At 41.0% G+C, this 16,490-nt stretch overlaps 1 protein-coding gene across 2 annotated transcripts in view; it reads left to right on the forward strand.

Annotated features, from left to right (window-relative positions):
• PIK3R2 (phosphoinositide-3-kinase regulatory subunit 2) overlaps positions 1 to 16,222 on the forward strand; it is a 78,273-nt gene extending 62,051 nt beyond the window's left edge. For both annotated transcript variants that reach the window (XM_075863016.1, XM_075863008.1), the window contains 10 exons: positions 6,795 to 6,880; positions 7,898 to 8,000; positions 9,570 to 9,668; positions 9,849 to 10,029; positions 10,113 to 10,238; positions 10,333 to 10,475; positions 11,012 to 11,188; positions 12,511 to 12,582; positions 12,844 to 13,014; positions 13,539 to 16,222. In XM_075863016.1, the coding sequence (XP_075719131.1) occupies positions 6,795 to 6,880; positions 7,898 to 8,000; positions 9,570 to 9,668; positions 9,849 to 10,029; positions 10,113 to 10,238; positions 10,333 to 10,475; positions 11,012 to 11,188; positions 12,511 to 12,582; positions 12,844 to 13,014; positions 13,539 to 13,728 (1,348 nt within the window). In that variant the 3' untranslated portion in view covers positions 13,729 to 16,222. The remainder of the gene's footprint in view (positions 1 to 6,794; positions 6,881 to 7,897; positions 8,001 to 9,569; positions 9,669 to 9,848; positions 10,030 to 10,112; positions 10,239 to 10,332; positions 10,476 to 11,011; positions 11,189 to 12,510; positions 12,583 to 12,843; positions 13,015 to 13,538) is intronic.
• Positions 16,223 to 16,490: the final 268 nt, after the last annotated feature.

Raw genomic sequence — 16,490 nt, forward strand, 5'->3', positions numbered from 1 at the left:
GCTACACCCTTTTTGGTTGAAGCAGATTGGTCCCTCTGATCGTATCCCAGACCAAATAGCTCAATTTTTGCAGGTTCATGACCTTCCTATTGTACACACCTTGAAATGGGACACGTTTTTCGTGGTTGTCTGTGATCTACTATCTCATACATTAAAAAAACTACGGCTCACTCAGAAAGGGATTTAGGGAGTAATTTGGCTGCTGCGGAGTCCCTGTATGTTTTTGACCCCTCAGAGGACCATACATCTGATTGGATGAGTTTATCTCGCTTGTATCCACATCAACTTCATTTGAAAACTAAGCGTAAACTTTTTTTTTTACAAAACAATATTATTTTGAAATGGGTAACCAATCTAGTCTTTTATTAGCCCACTTGATTAAACAGGATAATGCTACTAGCTCTGTTTGTAAAATTAGAGATTCCTCTGGCCTTGTATTTACAGAGGGGGGTGCTATTGCAGCTGGGTTTAGGGACTATTATGCAGATTTGTATAGCTCTTCTACTGATAGGCCAGGACGTCATCTATATCACTATCTGCAGGTTTTGACCTTCCCCACTTTAACGCATGAAAAGGTCACATTACTATATCTATGGAAGAGGTCCAAGAAGCCATGCGTGATATGGCGTCTAATAAATCTCCTGGCCCTGATGGACTCCCTATTGAGGTCTACAGAAAATATCAGGAGCATGTTATCCCCTTATTGGCTACTCTCCGTAAAGCTATTGAAACCCATTCTCTCCCCTCCACCTTTTATGACGCCTCTCTTATAGTTCTCTTGAAACCAGGTAAAGATCCGGAGTGTTGTCACCCGTATAGACCGATTTCCTTGGTTAATGTAGACTATAAAATCTTAACAAAAATACTTGCTAAAAGGCTAAACCAGGTTATATTGACAATTATACGTCAGGATCAAACTGGGTTCATGCCTGGGAAATCTACCACTATTAATACTAAGTGAGTACAGACCATGATACAGGTGGGTAGGGCACATAATATGCCATGGGCTATCGCTTCATTGGATGCCATGAAAGCATTTGACTCCGTTGAATGGCCATTTCTGTGGGCCTGCCTTCGCCGTTTCGGCTTTGGACCCCAATTTATAGCCTGGATCCAGCTGTTGTATAAGTCTCCTAGGGCTAATGTAGTGGTAAAGTGCATTCCTTCCGACTCCTTCCCCCTTGCAAGAGGAACAAGTCAGGGCTGCCCTCTTTCACCGGCCTTTTTTGCGATCGCTATAGAGGCTATAGCGATTCGTTTACGATCTACCCCTATGATAACGGGTGTGCAGTGGAGAGGGATCACTAGTGTGGTGGGTCTATATGCAGATGACATGGTCCTTTTCCTAAGTAATCCTACTGAGTCCTTTGGCCTGGATGTTCATTTACTTGACACTTTTTCCAGATTTTCAGGGTTAAAGGGAATGTGTCGCTAGAGATTTTTATTTTATTTTTTTCAGTTAAACAATTATTATTTAAGTGATTACGCATTGTTTTAATTGTTTTAATTTTTTCACAAGTCAGGAAATATAGTAAATTAGATTCTAATTTATAAAATTTCCATGTGCTGGCCACTAGAGGGAGCAGTTCCCAAAATTGCAGCATGGTCAATGTGATAAAGCAACCTCATTGATTTATGCTGCAAATTTGGGGTGGACACACTCTCCTCTAGTGTCCTCACACAATCCCCCCATCCTTATTCTGGCTAGTACCAGGAGAAAGAGGGGTTTGAATCATCAAACCTCCTACACTGTGTGCCGCCATTTTCTGAGCGACTGCACAGTGTAGGAGGATTAGATACAGGGCTCAGCAGACCGTATCACACGAACATACACAAACATAATACACACATCACATACACGAACATAAATTACGCTTCAGAGAATGGAACGGCTCCCGTTCGCATTCTCTATGGGGTTGTATGTGCCGTATTCCATCTCTGTATGTGTCGTTAATCGACACATACAGAGATGAAAAAAAAATGGCAGCCCCCATAGAGAAGTAAAAGTAGAACATGAGAACACAAATAAATAAAATTTATGTTAATATCATATTAAAAGCAATATGATAAAAAAATTTCATGACCCCTTCCCTTTAAGGGTAAATTGGCAAAAATCAGCTATAATGTATACAGCCTCTACTCCACCACTGGATCAGATAGTGTCACAATGTGGTTTGGAAGTGGTTTGCCGGTTTACATATTTGGGAATTGAGATGTTCTGGACCCCAATGGGGTGATGGCTGCAACTATAGATCCGCTACTAACTCACAAACCTGAAATTTGAAGTTGTGGTCTAAATTACCATTGTCGATTGCTGGTCGGATAAACTTGATTAAGATGGTCATCCAACCTAAATGCTTGTATATACTGCAGCATATGCCGGTTTCTGTCCCTCAGTCATATTTCCCTTCACTGCACTCCTTATTTATTACATTCATCTGGGGCTCCTCTCGTTCTAAACCTAACTCACTACCGTACAGCGCCCCAAAGCAGAGGGGGGAATGGCACTGGCTGACCTGCACATTTATTATTTAGCTGGCCAGTTGCGAGGCATTAGGGACTCTGTTAGACTCGACTAGGTATCTGGCCTCTCTGGCGGTGGGTAACACTCTTATCAGTTACCTAGAATACCCTCATTTTACGCGACCTGCAGAGTTGCTCCCTTTACATAGAATGGCTTTAAAAATATGGTGCGCTGCAAAAAATAGATCGCATTATACTGATGTTCTCCCGGAACTGCCTCTATGGAATAATCCTGCTTTCATTATTTAGCATACCAGACTGGTGCTTTTGGCAGGACTTCGGTGTATCTCAAGTCGGAGACGTTTTTGCTGAGGGCTTCTTTGTTACACTCCTGCAGTTAAGAGAGGCTCATGACTTCCCTCACGTATACAGTGGTATAGATACTTTCAGCTTCGCCATGCTGTCCACTCCCAGTTTCCACCGAACATTCGTGTTATATCTGACTATCCCCTTATTGGGATCTTGAAATCACAGGGACCTAAGGGCCTCATATCAGTACGATACGCCCATTTACTCTCTTCCAAGCAGACTTCGGTGCCGTTGCCTGTATTTGATAGATGGTTGGGGCAGATTCCAGATCTTACATTGGAAGATAAAGATGCCGTGTTTAGCTCTCACATGCCCGTTTCCCCAGCGATAAATAATAAATTGATACAGTTGTATATTATACACCAATACTATTTGACCCCTATTTGCGTAAAATGGGTAGAATACCCACAACGGAGTGCCACAGATGCCATTATTTGGATGCAGATTTCTGGCATCTTATGTGGAACTGTCCATATATTTCTGATTTTTGGGCACAAATATTTTACCTCTTATCCTCCCTTTTACCGTCCCCTGTGCCCATTTCCCCTAAGGTGGCTTTATTTGGTATCTTAGATGAAGAGATTTGGCCACACTACATGCACATTTTCTTGAAAGAAACCCTGTTTTTGGCTAGGAAGGCTATAGCTATTCGCTGGATGGCTGATAACACGCCCTCAGTTGCTCAATGGAGAGGTCTTGTTACTACAGTGATAACATATGAGCGATTAGTATATCTACATAGAGGATGTCCGGATAAATTCTTCAAGGTCTGGGGTCCCTGGTTAGATACTTTTGATGTAGAGGAACATTAACTTCTGTCTCATGGAGTATGTCCCTAACCTTATTCGGTTCTTGCTTTGCCTATTGCACACACTCCTCGTATAATTGTGATATTTTCACGGCATAGACATCCGGTTTTATTCTTGTTTAAGTGTTATTATTGACAAACTATAAAAAAGGTTTTGAATGTTGCTGATTAACCCTTCCTTTTTTTTTTTCCTCTCTGTATCCCATGTGATGTAACATCATTTATTTTCTTGGTGCACTTGTTTGCCCTTCATCCTGTCTGCAACATTTTAAATAAAACGAATTGAAAAAAAATAAATGTATATCAACCTGCTCACCTACTCCTGCTCTAAAACATGCTGCCCGCAGATTGGACTGCATTTTCAACGTGGTTCCCTTTAAAAGGATTTTCAAAGATGCGGGTACACTTCAGAGAAAGTTTTGACTATGCTGAATCTCGGGAGAATTTTTTTTAAAAAGCGTTTCCAACGCAATGGCCTGATGCATTTCCCACCGCCTGTCTTCCGGGTAATGATGTCACATGACCGTGGAAGCCAATCATGAGTTTTATTTCCAGACACCCAGCACAGTAAAGGGATTTTCTAAAATTCACCTTTAAAGGGGTATTTCGGTTACAACAAGTTACCCCCTATTCGTAGAGTAAGGGGTAACTTGCTGATCGGTGGGTGTCCGACATCTTGTGAACGGCGACCCCGAAGTTGCCTGAGCCTCTCGTTTAAACCAAGCTGCAGGTCACTTATGCGCACTGCCACTCCATTCGTTCTCTATGGCAGCGCCGGAAAAAGCCGAACACTGCACTCGGCTATCTGTCGGACACCCACCGATCAGCAAGTTATCCCTTACCCTACGGATAGGGGGTAACTTGTTGTAACCGGAATACCCGTTTAACTTTGGATAAGTAATTACTATAAAGAATCTCTTAAGGAGTTTACATTCTTTTTTTTTTTTTTTTTTTTTTTTTTTTTTAATGCTTTTTGGATTTGAGCGTTATATTTCTTAATTACAAAGACAAACGTCCTGAACTGGACAAGGCTGTTGAGACCTAGGGCAAAATTGCATGTGTTTAAATCCGGCCATGGCCATATATATAGAATTTCTGTATAAAATATATGTAGATTTCCTTCCACACTGTAAAAACCCTGATATATAAATTAGCCCTATTGTGTGTATAAAGTACTGAACTTAATCGGAAAGCCCTGCTGATAAATAGCTTAAGGGACACCTACAAGCCATGCATGTCAATATATTTAACTCTTAAAGGGGATGTCCAGTTTTTATTTTTTATTTATTTGTAGAATAGGAAATCAGCAGAATTTCTAATACGTGTATATTAGAAAACTGTATCACATACATTATTATAGTACATGAGGCCCCTGTCACAGTAGAATGGTATAGCCCACGGATTAGTCCTGTGTAATGCATCCACAGGCTAACTGACTATGACTAAACATGGCGTCAGTCATGTGACCACACACACACACACACACACACACACTCTCCATGTGACCCCTCACACTCCGTTAGCAGCATGACTACATTACATACATAGAGGACACATCCATAGGCTAAGTGAATAAGTGGAATGATGACGAACAACTACTTCGCTGTGTGTATATTTCGGCCCTGTTGACACCGTTTTTTGCCGCGGAAACCGCGGCAAAAACCGTCCGAAGTTGCCTCCCATTGATTTCAATGGGAGGTGGAGGCGTTTTTTTCCCGCGAGCGGAAAAAACGTTGGCGGGAAAAAGAAGCGACATGCCCTGTCATGAGGTATTTTCCGCCTCAAAAACCCCATTGAAATCAATGGGAGACGGAAAAAACGCTGTGAATGGTCACAGAGTTTTTTTATGCGTTTTTTTAAACTCGTTTTGTGGGCAAAAAAATAAACGCTTGCATTTTTTTCCTTTGCTTGTTAGAGGTACAAAAAAAAAAGCGCAGCAAAAAATGTGTCAATATTCACGGCAAAAAAGTGTCAAAAAACGCTGCAAAAAACTTAATTTTCTGCCTGCAAAAAAACTATGTGTGAACAAGGCCTTACTGTCTCTAGGTGATTTTTAAAATGACTGCCTGTCTCTTAGAGATTTTGTTAATAAAGTTAAATATAAAAAAAAGTCACGACACACAGGAGGAAAGGAGAAGAATGTAAAAGCTACTCCGACAGACATGATGAGATGATCCTCAATAACATATAATTCATCTGTTATACACCTGGACAGTGTTTCCTGAATGTCAGTGGTCACATGATGTGGGTCACATGACGGACACCATCTTTAGTCCATTCAGTTATCCTATGGATGCATTTCTAATCTGTGGGCTATACCTTTTTTTTCTAGACAGAGGCAACTGCACTGATATAAGAAAGGTATGTGAGCAGAATTTTAAATACATGTATATTAGAAATCCGTATGATTTCCTATTCTATAAATAAATAAAAAACACAAATAAAAAGTGCACAACCCCTTTCATTTCACAGACCTACGAGTTTCCAGTTATATAAAATTAAAAGGGGTTGTACACGAGAAGAAAAACATGGCTGCTTTCTTCTAAAAAAGCATCACACCTGTCCACAGTTCATTGAAGTGAATGAGCGAAACGGCTGCAATACCTGTGAATCGCCGCTAAATGCGCTGCATCCCTTTCAAAACCGCTGATCGGCCTATCCTGAGGATAGGCCATCAATTTTTACTGGCTGGAAAACCCGTTTAATGGAGCTGAGCTGCAATACCAGACACAACCTATGGACAGTTGTGGTGCTGTTTCTGGAAGAAAGCCGCTGTGTTTTTCTAATCCTGGAAAACTCCTTGAACTATTTTAGTAAAAAAAACAAAAAACTATTTAAGCAGAGTGCTGGTATGTGCCCCTTTAATTAACTCAGCCACAATGGCAAAAAGGCAGAATTCAGGATGAAAAATTCTTGGGACGGTCCAAATTGGATCTCACAAATTCAAGACTATCACTCCAGAGGTCCTGGATTACCATACTGGTAGGAGCCTACACCTAGGGCATTCTGGGGCTGCCAGTTTGCTCACCTTATAAAGACGAGAGGGAGTGCAGTAGGCTCTATGTATGACGGTTGACCTGAATGAATTGATCCCTAGCACATACAAGGGATGGAACCCCTTTCTACCATTTTTTCTTTTTTTTTCTTTGATCAGGGCAGAAGCATTGCCAGATTATCCTGCCCTGCTACTGGAGCTTCTGCTTCAGGATAATGAAGCTCCACAAGATCAGCCTCCACCAGGTACAACTGCATTGGAATAATTAGAGATGAGCGAACCGGGACAACCAAACCCGGTTTCGGTCCGAACATCGTGAAAAGTTCGGTTCGCAGCGAATCCGAACTTCACCGGGTTCGGCCGAACACGTTTTGACCGAACCCGGCTTATGAGTCACTGATTTTCCGGTACGCGACATCAGGAGATAGTCACTGTCCAGGGTGCTGAAAGAGTTAAGCGATCGGCAGTAACTGTTTCAGCACCCTGGACAGTGACTTCTGATCACAAGATACATCAACGTGTAAAAAAAAAATAGAAGTTCCTACTTACCGATAACTCCGTGCTTCTTCCTCCAGTCCGACCTCCCGAGATGACGATTCAGTCCAAGTGACCGTTGCAGCCCATCACAGGCCGATCACAGGCTGCAGCCATTCACAGGCCGATCACAGGCTGCAACGGTCACATGGACTGCCGCGTCATCCAGGGAGGTCGGGCTGGATGCCGAAAGAGGGACGCGTCACCAAGGCAACGGCCGGGAGGCCGGACTGGAGGTAGAAGCAGGAAGTTCTCGGTAAGTACGAGCGTCTTCTTTTTTTTTTTTTTTTTTTTTTTACAGTTTGCTCTATATTGTGATCGGAATGCACTGTCCAGGGTGCTGAAAGAGTTACTGCCGATCAGTTAACGCTTTCAGCACCCTGGACAGTGACTATTTACTGACGTTGCCTAGCAACGCTGCCGTAATGCCGGGTGCACACATGTAGCCACCCGTCATTACGGGAGCTCCATACATGATTTATTATGGGCTTTCTTGAATTACAGGTTCGGTCCGAACTAGTTTGGTCCGAATCAAACTTTTTCAAGAAATTCGGTGAACCAGCCGAACCGAACTTATCATAAGTTCGCTCATCTCTAGGAATAATGTTACGTCTTGTTGGTTCAGTTATAACCTTCTTTTATTAGGAATGAATAAATCAATAAATAGTAAAGTTACTTTGTGATTATGAGGATTTTTTTTTTACTCTCTGGCTGCTTGTCCTCTACAGCTCTCCCTCCCAAACCAGCAAAACCCAAACTACCAGCATGTACGATCAACGGGGTCGGAGAGACGCTACCGGAGGCAGAGTGGTACTGGGGAGACATTTCTAGGTGAGATTGATGTTCTCCTTTTATATTTGGTTGATGCTAATGCAGCCTGTAAGGTCACTACTATTGAAGACTGGAGTCTAATAATACCTTATATTAAGTTTTCACCTAGTCTTGTTGAGTTTGTATGTATGTATGTATGTGTGTATGTGTTCCACAATTTTTGAATTGGTATGCGTACCTTTAACTATCATAAAGACAAGTCAGAAGTGAGTAGTATACGGGTCATGCACAACACCACGTTTTAAAACTTGATACATAACCCCTCATGTCTATATAGGTGTAAATGTAGGTTCCACAAACAGATAGACCAGTTTCACACAGGCGTATTTGTAAAATTATATAATACGGGTCCACAATATGAACGTATTACTGATCATATTGCATGAGCATGTCCTATGTACTACAGATCGGTAATACAGATGGAGTGTCTTCTAGGCAGGATATTAAATAACATAAGGCTATACATATTAACATAAGACTCCTATACATATTACTGTTGCTTTTTGTTTGTTTATTTTCTTTGTTTGTAAAGATGTCCGCTTAGAATAGCGTTCAGGAGAGCAGAGAGAGGGGCTAGAAACTGACCCGACATTAAGCTGGTCTGCCGGACAGTGCACTGAACGGCAACCAGCAGCTTGTATTGTAAGACATACAAACTGCAGAAGACAAACCGTGGAAACTTTTTAATCAAAACTAATTATAAATACATTAATAAAACACATACAATGAAATAGTAAAAAAAAGTTTGCAATGGTGTCTGTAGCCTTTAAAGGAGTCTCTCACCAGAATGTCCGTATTAAACTAGTACCAGGGTATTGTAGAGTGAGACCAACCTGTTTCTAACGTTTATTTTCATTTTCTGCTTACTGCCTCCTTAGTAGAGAAAGTTTATTCTAATGAGCATTTAGGTGCAATGAGGGCGTTGCATCGCTCCCCAGTTCAACCCCCCTCCTTTCCTCCTTACATTGATTGACAGGGGCTAGGCAGCGTAATCGACGCGTTCATGCCTGGCTTCGTACTGTCTGTATCGTGTGATCGTCCCTGCTATTTACTCGCCGCATGCACAGTTGTGCCGATTAGAACGTCAAGCGGAAAGTTCGTACTGCGCATGCGCCGAGTGATTAGCAGGGGCGCGCGTGCGTTACAGATAGTACAGGGCCTGGTGTGAACGCTAGAAACAGGTTAGTCTCCTCTAAAATATCCTGTTACTAGTTTAATACGGACATTCTGGTGACAGACTCCCTTTAAAAAGTAACTGAACTTTCATCAAACTTTTGATGTGTCGCCAATCACAGCCGAAGGTGCAGGGCGCTCAACTGAGCGCTTCTGCAGCTTAGTTTCAGAGACGTTGGGGTCTCAGCACCCGGACCCCCACCGATCCAAACTTTTGATATGTCTATATTAAGGCTATGATGCTCTGGAAGATTTGTGGGATTGTTTGATTTTTTTTAAAGCCAATTGAGGGAAACTTCAAGAGATCAGGCAAAAGTTATGTGACCTTGACTTTGCCATGTGTGTCAAAAACCAAGCGTTCAATTCTTCAGTTCCTCACCTTATGCCTGGTTTCAGGGAGGAAGTCAATGATAAACTTCGAGATACACCAGATGGGACATTTTTGGTGAGAGATGCTTCTAGCAAAATCCCAGGGGAGTACACGCTCACACTCAGGTAATATAATTCTTCATTAATGTGTGTATCCCGTCTGGTTTTGTCTTATTTTCCAATCTTGATTTCATTGGGGAAAAAACAGGCCATTAAAATAGACCCTTTTTCCAAATCGACAGTCAGCCTTCATATTCTGCTGCTACTTTCAATACTTAATAATTTTAACTTCCCTTTATATTTTAGGAAGGGTGGAAATAATAAGCTAATCAAAATATTCCACCGAGATAACCTGTATGGTTTTTCGGAACCTCTGACTTTTACATCTGTCGTTGCTCTAATTGCACATTATCGGCACGAGTCTCTAGCTCAATACAACGCTAAACTAGACACCAAACTTCTGTACCCCATGTCCAAATACCAGCAGGTAAGGGCTTTTAGCTGTGAGTTTCACTGATGTTTTCATCGTTGCCTTTATCTAACTAACTTTAATCTTTTATGGGGATTCAGGACCAGATTGTGAAGGAAGACAGTGTGGAGGCTGTAGGCGAACAACTAAAAATTTATAGTCAACAGTACCGAGATAAAAGTCGGGAGTGTGATTCCCTTTATGAAGAATACACCAGGACAACTCAGGTAGTCTCTTGACTGTTCTTAGCTGTGAGCTGGTTATTCTGCTCTTCACACATTTTAAATCACCCCCCAAACATCTGTTTTGTTTTTTTTACAGGAACTGCAAATGAAGCGGACAGCTATTGAGGCTTTTAAGGAAACTATCAAAATCTTTGAGGAGCAGTGTCAGACCCAAGCAGCATTTACCAAGGACTATATAGAGAAGTGTCGCAGGGAGGGCAACAACCAGGAGATAGAAAGGTCAGAATAAAATGGATGAATAAGAAAGATCGCTTTGGAAATTAGTAGTCAATTGTGTCATTGACCTGTAGGGTGTGTTCAATTCAATACATGTATATTACTTGCTGCAAAAGCTGCAATCCCTTACCAGTCTTACAAAACCCCCAGACTGTGCAAATCTTTTTCTACTTTTATCTGCATCCCACCCCCTAATTCAAGCACGTGTCCTCCGAACTAAGCCCTGTTCTCTCCCAGGATCCCATGTGAATTATAGTCTAAGACTACAACAGTTAGGTTGCCCATGCAGACTAGATGAAAGTTAGCCGAACCGAGCCGACTAACTTATGTTTATGGGGGTAACTCAACCCTCCTCCGAAAGCAGGTGTCGAGGTAAAGAAGGGCTTGTTGGATGTCAACATGTCTGATTCTTTGTTTCCGTGGGAGATAAGCCACTGCCACAGCCATTATGGGATGTTATGGGATAGTTTACCAGTGTGTCTGCATATACAATATCTTGAGCCTTTTGTCACTATACTACTTTGGCCAACTTTCAATAGAATCATGACGAACTCTGAAAAACTCAAATCTCGGGTAGCAGAGATCCATGACAGCAAAAAGAAACTAGAGCAGGACCTAAGGAAGCAAGCAAATGAAAACCGAGAGATTGACAAGAAAATGAATAGCTTGAAGCCAGACCTGATGCAGCTTCGGAAACTTCGAGATCAGTATCTTGTGTAAGTAACTTGTGCAGTGGTTCTACTGCTTTACCTACTAAACTTATGACTTGACGTCTAAATATGCTCATCTCTGATATAAGCTGCTTCTAATCTATCCATTTAATTCCTATATAGTGCCTTTATTTATTTATTTATTTATTTATTTATTTACATATGTGAGAATGTACTTCAACCATTTACTATTTAAATCTTAATGTCATTTGTATTCAATTTTTTTTTCTCCCAATAGAAGTCATAGGAGAGTTGCAGGACTGCCATGTGACTAGCTCAATTTTCCATTGACTTCCATGGGGTGTGATTGTTAGCCAACTGTATTGTATCGCACAAACATTTGATGTCGTATTGGGTTACACATAATGAGCCTCTTTTATCAAAACGGTCTAACAGTAAAACTAGCTTTGTTGGCCATAGCAACCAACCAGAGCACAGCTTTTCTTAAATGTCTCTATCAAAACAGTCCAACAGTAAGACTGGCGTGGGTGCCTATGGAAATCAATTGCAGTGCAGCTTTTATTTTGACAATCAAGGCCCAATTATTGTGTGATTCATTGCATTCCTCAAATGTCATTGAAGCCAAGTCTTTCCATCTTTGGCCTGTTTTAGACCTCGTATGTGGCTTATTGGGGGGAGATTTATCAAAACTAGTGTAAAGGAAAAAATGGATCGTTGCCCATAGCAACCAATCAGATCCCATTTTCCAAAAGCCCTTTGGAAACTGAAAGCTGAAATCTGATTGGTTGCTTTGGGGCAACTATTCCACTTATCCTTTGCACTACTTTTAATAAATATACGCCATTGCCTTTTCAGTATATTGTGTGTCTTAGGCCTCATGCACACAACTGTAGTGGTGTGCACGGCCGTGATTTGCGTCTCGGACGGCCGCGGAGTGTCACCCACTGGCCGCACGCAAATCGTGGGCCATGCACGTGGCCGCGTGCATTCATTTCTATGAGCCTGGACCGCAAAATATGGCCATAATAAGACCTGTCATATCTTTTTGCGGTCCAGGCTCTTGGAAACCACGGTCGTGTGCATGGGCCCATTGAAATGAATGGGTCCGCAATTCTCCCGCAGATTTGCAAGTGACTTGCGGCCGCAAAAATAAGTTCATGTGCATGGGGCCTTTAGTGTTTTTTTTTAATTTTATTTGTGGTGTGTTCCATTACAAGCCTTTTGTTGTGCTGTTTGCATTTTGTGTGTGTTTTTTTTTCTTCTTTTTTTTTGTCTGTATCTAATTATTTGCTACCTCGCTGTTAACTTTTTTTTTTTAATTTAAGTTGTTACAGTTTCTGACAAATTATTTCAATTTGATATTTTAGCTGGCTGGTTGGAAAAGGTGCTCGACAGAAAGATATCAGTGAGTGGCTGGACATGAAGAATGAGCCTGAAGAGTAAGTGTTGCTAACTAAATTCATTATTTACTTGAAACCTAAATATTTCAGTCGTCACATAATGTGACATTGATAACTACCCGGTAGGATACTGATACATGTAAACTTGCCAAATGTATGCAAACGTTCTAACCGCGTGTAACGGCTACATTTTCATGTGTGTGGAGACCTGAACTCAACTAGAATACAACTAAAAGGGTTGGTAAATGAATGTAAAAATGTTGCAGAACATGGTCATTACTGATCTTTCTTCTCTTTCAGTCCATACTCCCTGATGGATGATGATGAGGATCTTCCTCACCACGAAGAGAGAACCTGGTACATGGGAAAGATGAAACGCGAGCAGGCTAAAGAAATGCTTGAAGGGAAGCCAAATGGTACTTTCTTGATTCGAGAGAGCAGGCAGAAAGGTTGCTATGCGTGCTCCGTTGTGTAAGTAAAGTTTCATGGCCACCCGGGAATGATGAAAGTGGAACTTCTATCCTGTCTCTGTTTCTTTCCATCTTTCCTTGTTTGCATGTCTTTTCAGCTGCACTGTAGAATTTATTCTCCTCACCTTTTTCTCCTTTAACCTTCTTCATCTCTGTTTTTTGTCCCCTTTGGGGTGCCTTCACCCACTTTGATAATGCGTACAATTTGAAGATTTCTCTTGCCCAACAACTTGCTACTAATCTAGAAAAAAAAGAAACACATAGTCTACGTTCACATGTGGCGATTCCCCCGATATTGCAATGAAATTGTAGTTGTAGTCACGTGGTACAGAGATGGGTTAGTTTAATTGCCAGACCATCGACAAATTGCACTTCCACACAGTGATTTGCGGATCTTTTGATATTTTTTTACCTGAAGATCTTTTATCGCGATGTGGTAGCACCCTTGCATATAAATAATTCTCCGGATGGTATGTGTTCTATATGTCTCTACATGCATTAACCCTTGAAATTTTCCATTTTTAGGGTTGATGGGAACACCAAGCACTGCGTTATCTTCAAGACAGCCACCGGCTACGGCTTTGCTGAACCCTATTACCTTTATGCCTCTTTAAAAGAGCTAGTGCTACATTACCAGAACACATCACTGGTGCAACACAACGATGCCCTGAATGTCACTCTGATGTACCCTGTGCTGGCACCTCCTTCACGGTGATCCAATCATGGTATCGTCTACCACATAGGAATGTGCCCTTGGAGTGAAACTTTTAGTTGGTTTTGTCGTAGAAGCTTTAGACTTTGATGATGAGCAAATCCTACTAGAATTTTCTTCACATGCTGGCTTTATAGGTCACATTTTTGAGAAAAGCAACTTTGGTTGTTCAATCCTTCCAGAACACCACATCTTTCCTTAGAAGGAATTGCTGTTTTGAGCATTGCCATTGTGAAGTTGGATGTGTTTCTATGCTGCCGTTCTATCCGTAGCATTGTGTCATCTAATGCTTTTGGTAAATGCTTACACCATATACAGTAGTAGTTGAAAGTATAAATTAATGTTACAACTTGCAGGGAGATCTATATCGCCGATCTTCTCTTAGAGGTGTTTAATCAGATGTTGTGGTTCCTTTTAGTTTTCTCCTTGGAGAAATGATACCTAGGCAGAGAAATGGTTCCTTTCTCATATAGGGCGCTACACCTTCAGTTATCAGTCACACAATCTATCGTGTTGTAGTCGTGCAATGCGCTTCTTTCTTTATAGAGAAGTCTTATCAGAGTCACTTGGCCTGCATCTTGCCACAAACACTACCAGTCTGTGCATTTATACTATACATAGGGCAGCAGATCTACGTTATATTGTGTAAGGAGTCACTGAAAACACACAAACCTTAAATAGCACCTCCAATTTGTAGTACTTTTTTAGTACAATTAGCTATTTATTCATTGAATATGGTTTTCTGCCCTTCTGTGCTTCTAATCTGTAAACATAGGCACAATCCTGGGTGGTTTTACCCACAGGTTTACGAATATTCTTCAACTGGGCAAAGCCAAAATAAGGGAGGTGGTTTTGAGCACTACGCTCAGCTGCACACATTGACTGACTCTTTACTCCTCTTTTTTTCACACTTCTGCAGAGGTAAGCAGTCATATGAGAGGACTGTTCCTTGCAATGTCGTGAAAGTGGTCTCGCAAGAATGTGACTCTTTAAGCTATGTATACGCTGCATTATTCATGAATCTGTCGAAAACGGAGATCGAGAAATATATATGTAGAAAGCAACTTTTGATTTAAAAAACAAAAATTAAGATTTTGGGTTTATATTGAGTGGTTATTACCAGACTGTGGTGCGGGCTCACCACACTACTCATTATTTACCTCTCCATCAACAGAGCGCACCAGTATCACGTTTCCAGCATGGTTTCTTTAGGTGCTGATGGAATTTCACTACTGTGATTATGTCGATCACATTTTAAAGTGTATTCTTATTTGGCTTTGCGGTGTTCAGTGTTTTTAGTGGGATTCTGAGAGTTTACTATCCTGATAGAAATCCAGATGTTTGGTGCTTTAACAATACCTTGCAGTGTCTTCTGGTTATACAAAGCTGCATTGAGAGGCGGCCTGAATACACGAGTAATATTCTAGTACAAGGGCTTTTCCATTTTGTATTAGGCAATGGTTTAAAACTTGAGATTCTTGCCCTTTCTATTCACTTTTTTTTCACCTTGTTTAAATATAAATCAATGATCTCTTTGGTTTCAGAAATAGTTTACTTTCCTACTAAAAAGTACAAAGTCCTACATTCCTGTTTTTTGGGTCTTTGTTTTTTTCTGAAGGCAAATATCTTTTATTTTTTTATGAAGTCTATTTGCTGCTGAACTTCTATAAAGTTTTGACAGCATCTTTTCTGGGTGGCCTGGATTACAGCTTCTTTTTAAAGGAGTTTTTCCATCTCATTAAATGATGGCCACCGATCCTGAGAATGAAGAGGCGGCATTGCTGGTTTAGTGCTACGGCCCCATCACACGAACTGAATTCAAGTGATACGCCATCACGGCGTATGATGGAAAAACCCTTTAATGTAGAATTAGGTCAGGGATATTTGGGACCAGATGATGGAGTTGAATTATCTCCTGCTTTGATTTAGTCTCATTGAATGGACCATGTTTTAAAATGATAAATAAATTCTCCTGTATGTCAAAGGTATGTTTCATATTCTTACATTACACTATATTCTACTACATTACCCATACATCCTCAAAAGGAAAGCTGACATGAAGAACAATGCTTGGTATTTGATGGGTTAAGTTACCTATAAATAGTAATTGCTTAGTAAGACCTACTTTACATTGAAGTAGAACTCCACCGCAAAATAATTTTGCTTGTATTTGAGTTTTCGTTACCATCCCACCCATATAACTAATACTAAGGTGAATTGTCTCACTGTTTATTACTTGCTATCACAGGAAATTGTATAGACAATACTGGTTCATGCTGAAGTGGACATTATTTAGACCAATATTGGCACGTCCATTGTTAGAAGACCGCTATCTATAGTGACTAGGAAGGTGGAGATCCCACACTGATATCAATATCCGCCGACTTCAGGTTAGTTAAAAATGTAGTATGTGGGGCATTACTGAAAGCCTCAACCAAACAGGTTCAAAGATAATATCGGAGAATGTTTGCACATTTAATGTACTGTATATTTTTTTTTTTTTAAAACACCTCACAATGTAGGTACAATTTTGATCCTTAAGCTATACTATTCACCCCTTCTTAAATAAAGACTCCAGCAGCTACACATAGTCATCCTGTTCTCTCCCTTGGAGCTGGGACCGGATGTGTTGGCATATACCAGCACCTCAACACAATGGGTGACCACTGGCTATCTGGTGTTGTCACATACGGGCTGCCTCCTCTGTCACTAAGCCGTGGCTGGTTAGCAAACCGCAAGCCTAGAAAATGAGGAGTTACAGTTGT

Source organism: Rhinoderma darwinii, chromosome 1, assembly GCF_050947455.1.
Source record: "Rhinoderma darwinii isolate aRhiDar2 chromosome 1, aRhiDar2.hap1, whole genome shotgun sequence".
Classification (NCBI taxonomy): domain Eukaryota; kingdom Metazoa; phylum Chordata; class Amphibia; order Anura; family Rhinodermatidae; genus Rhinoderma; species Rhinoderma darwinii.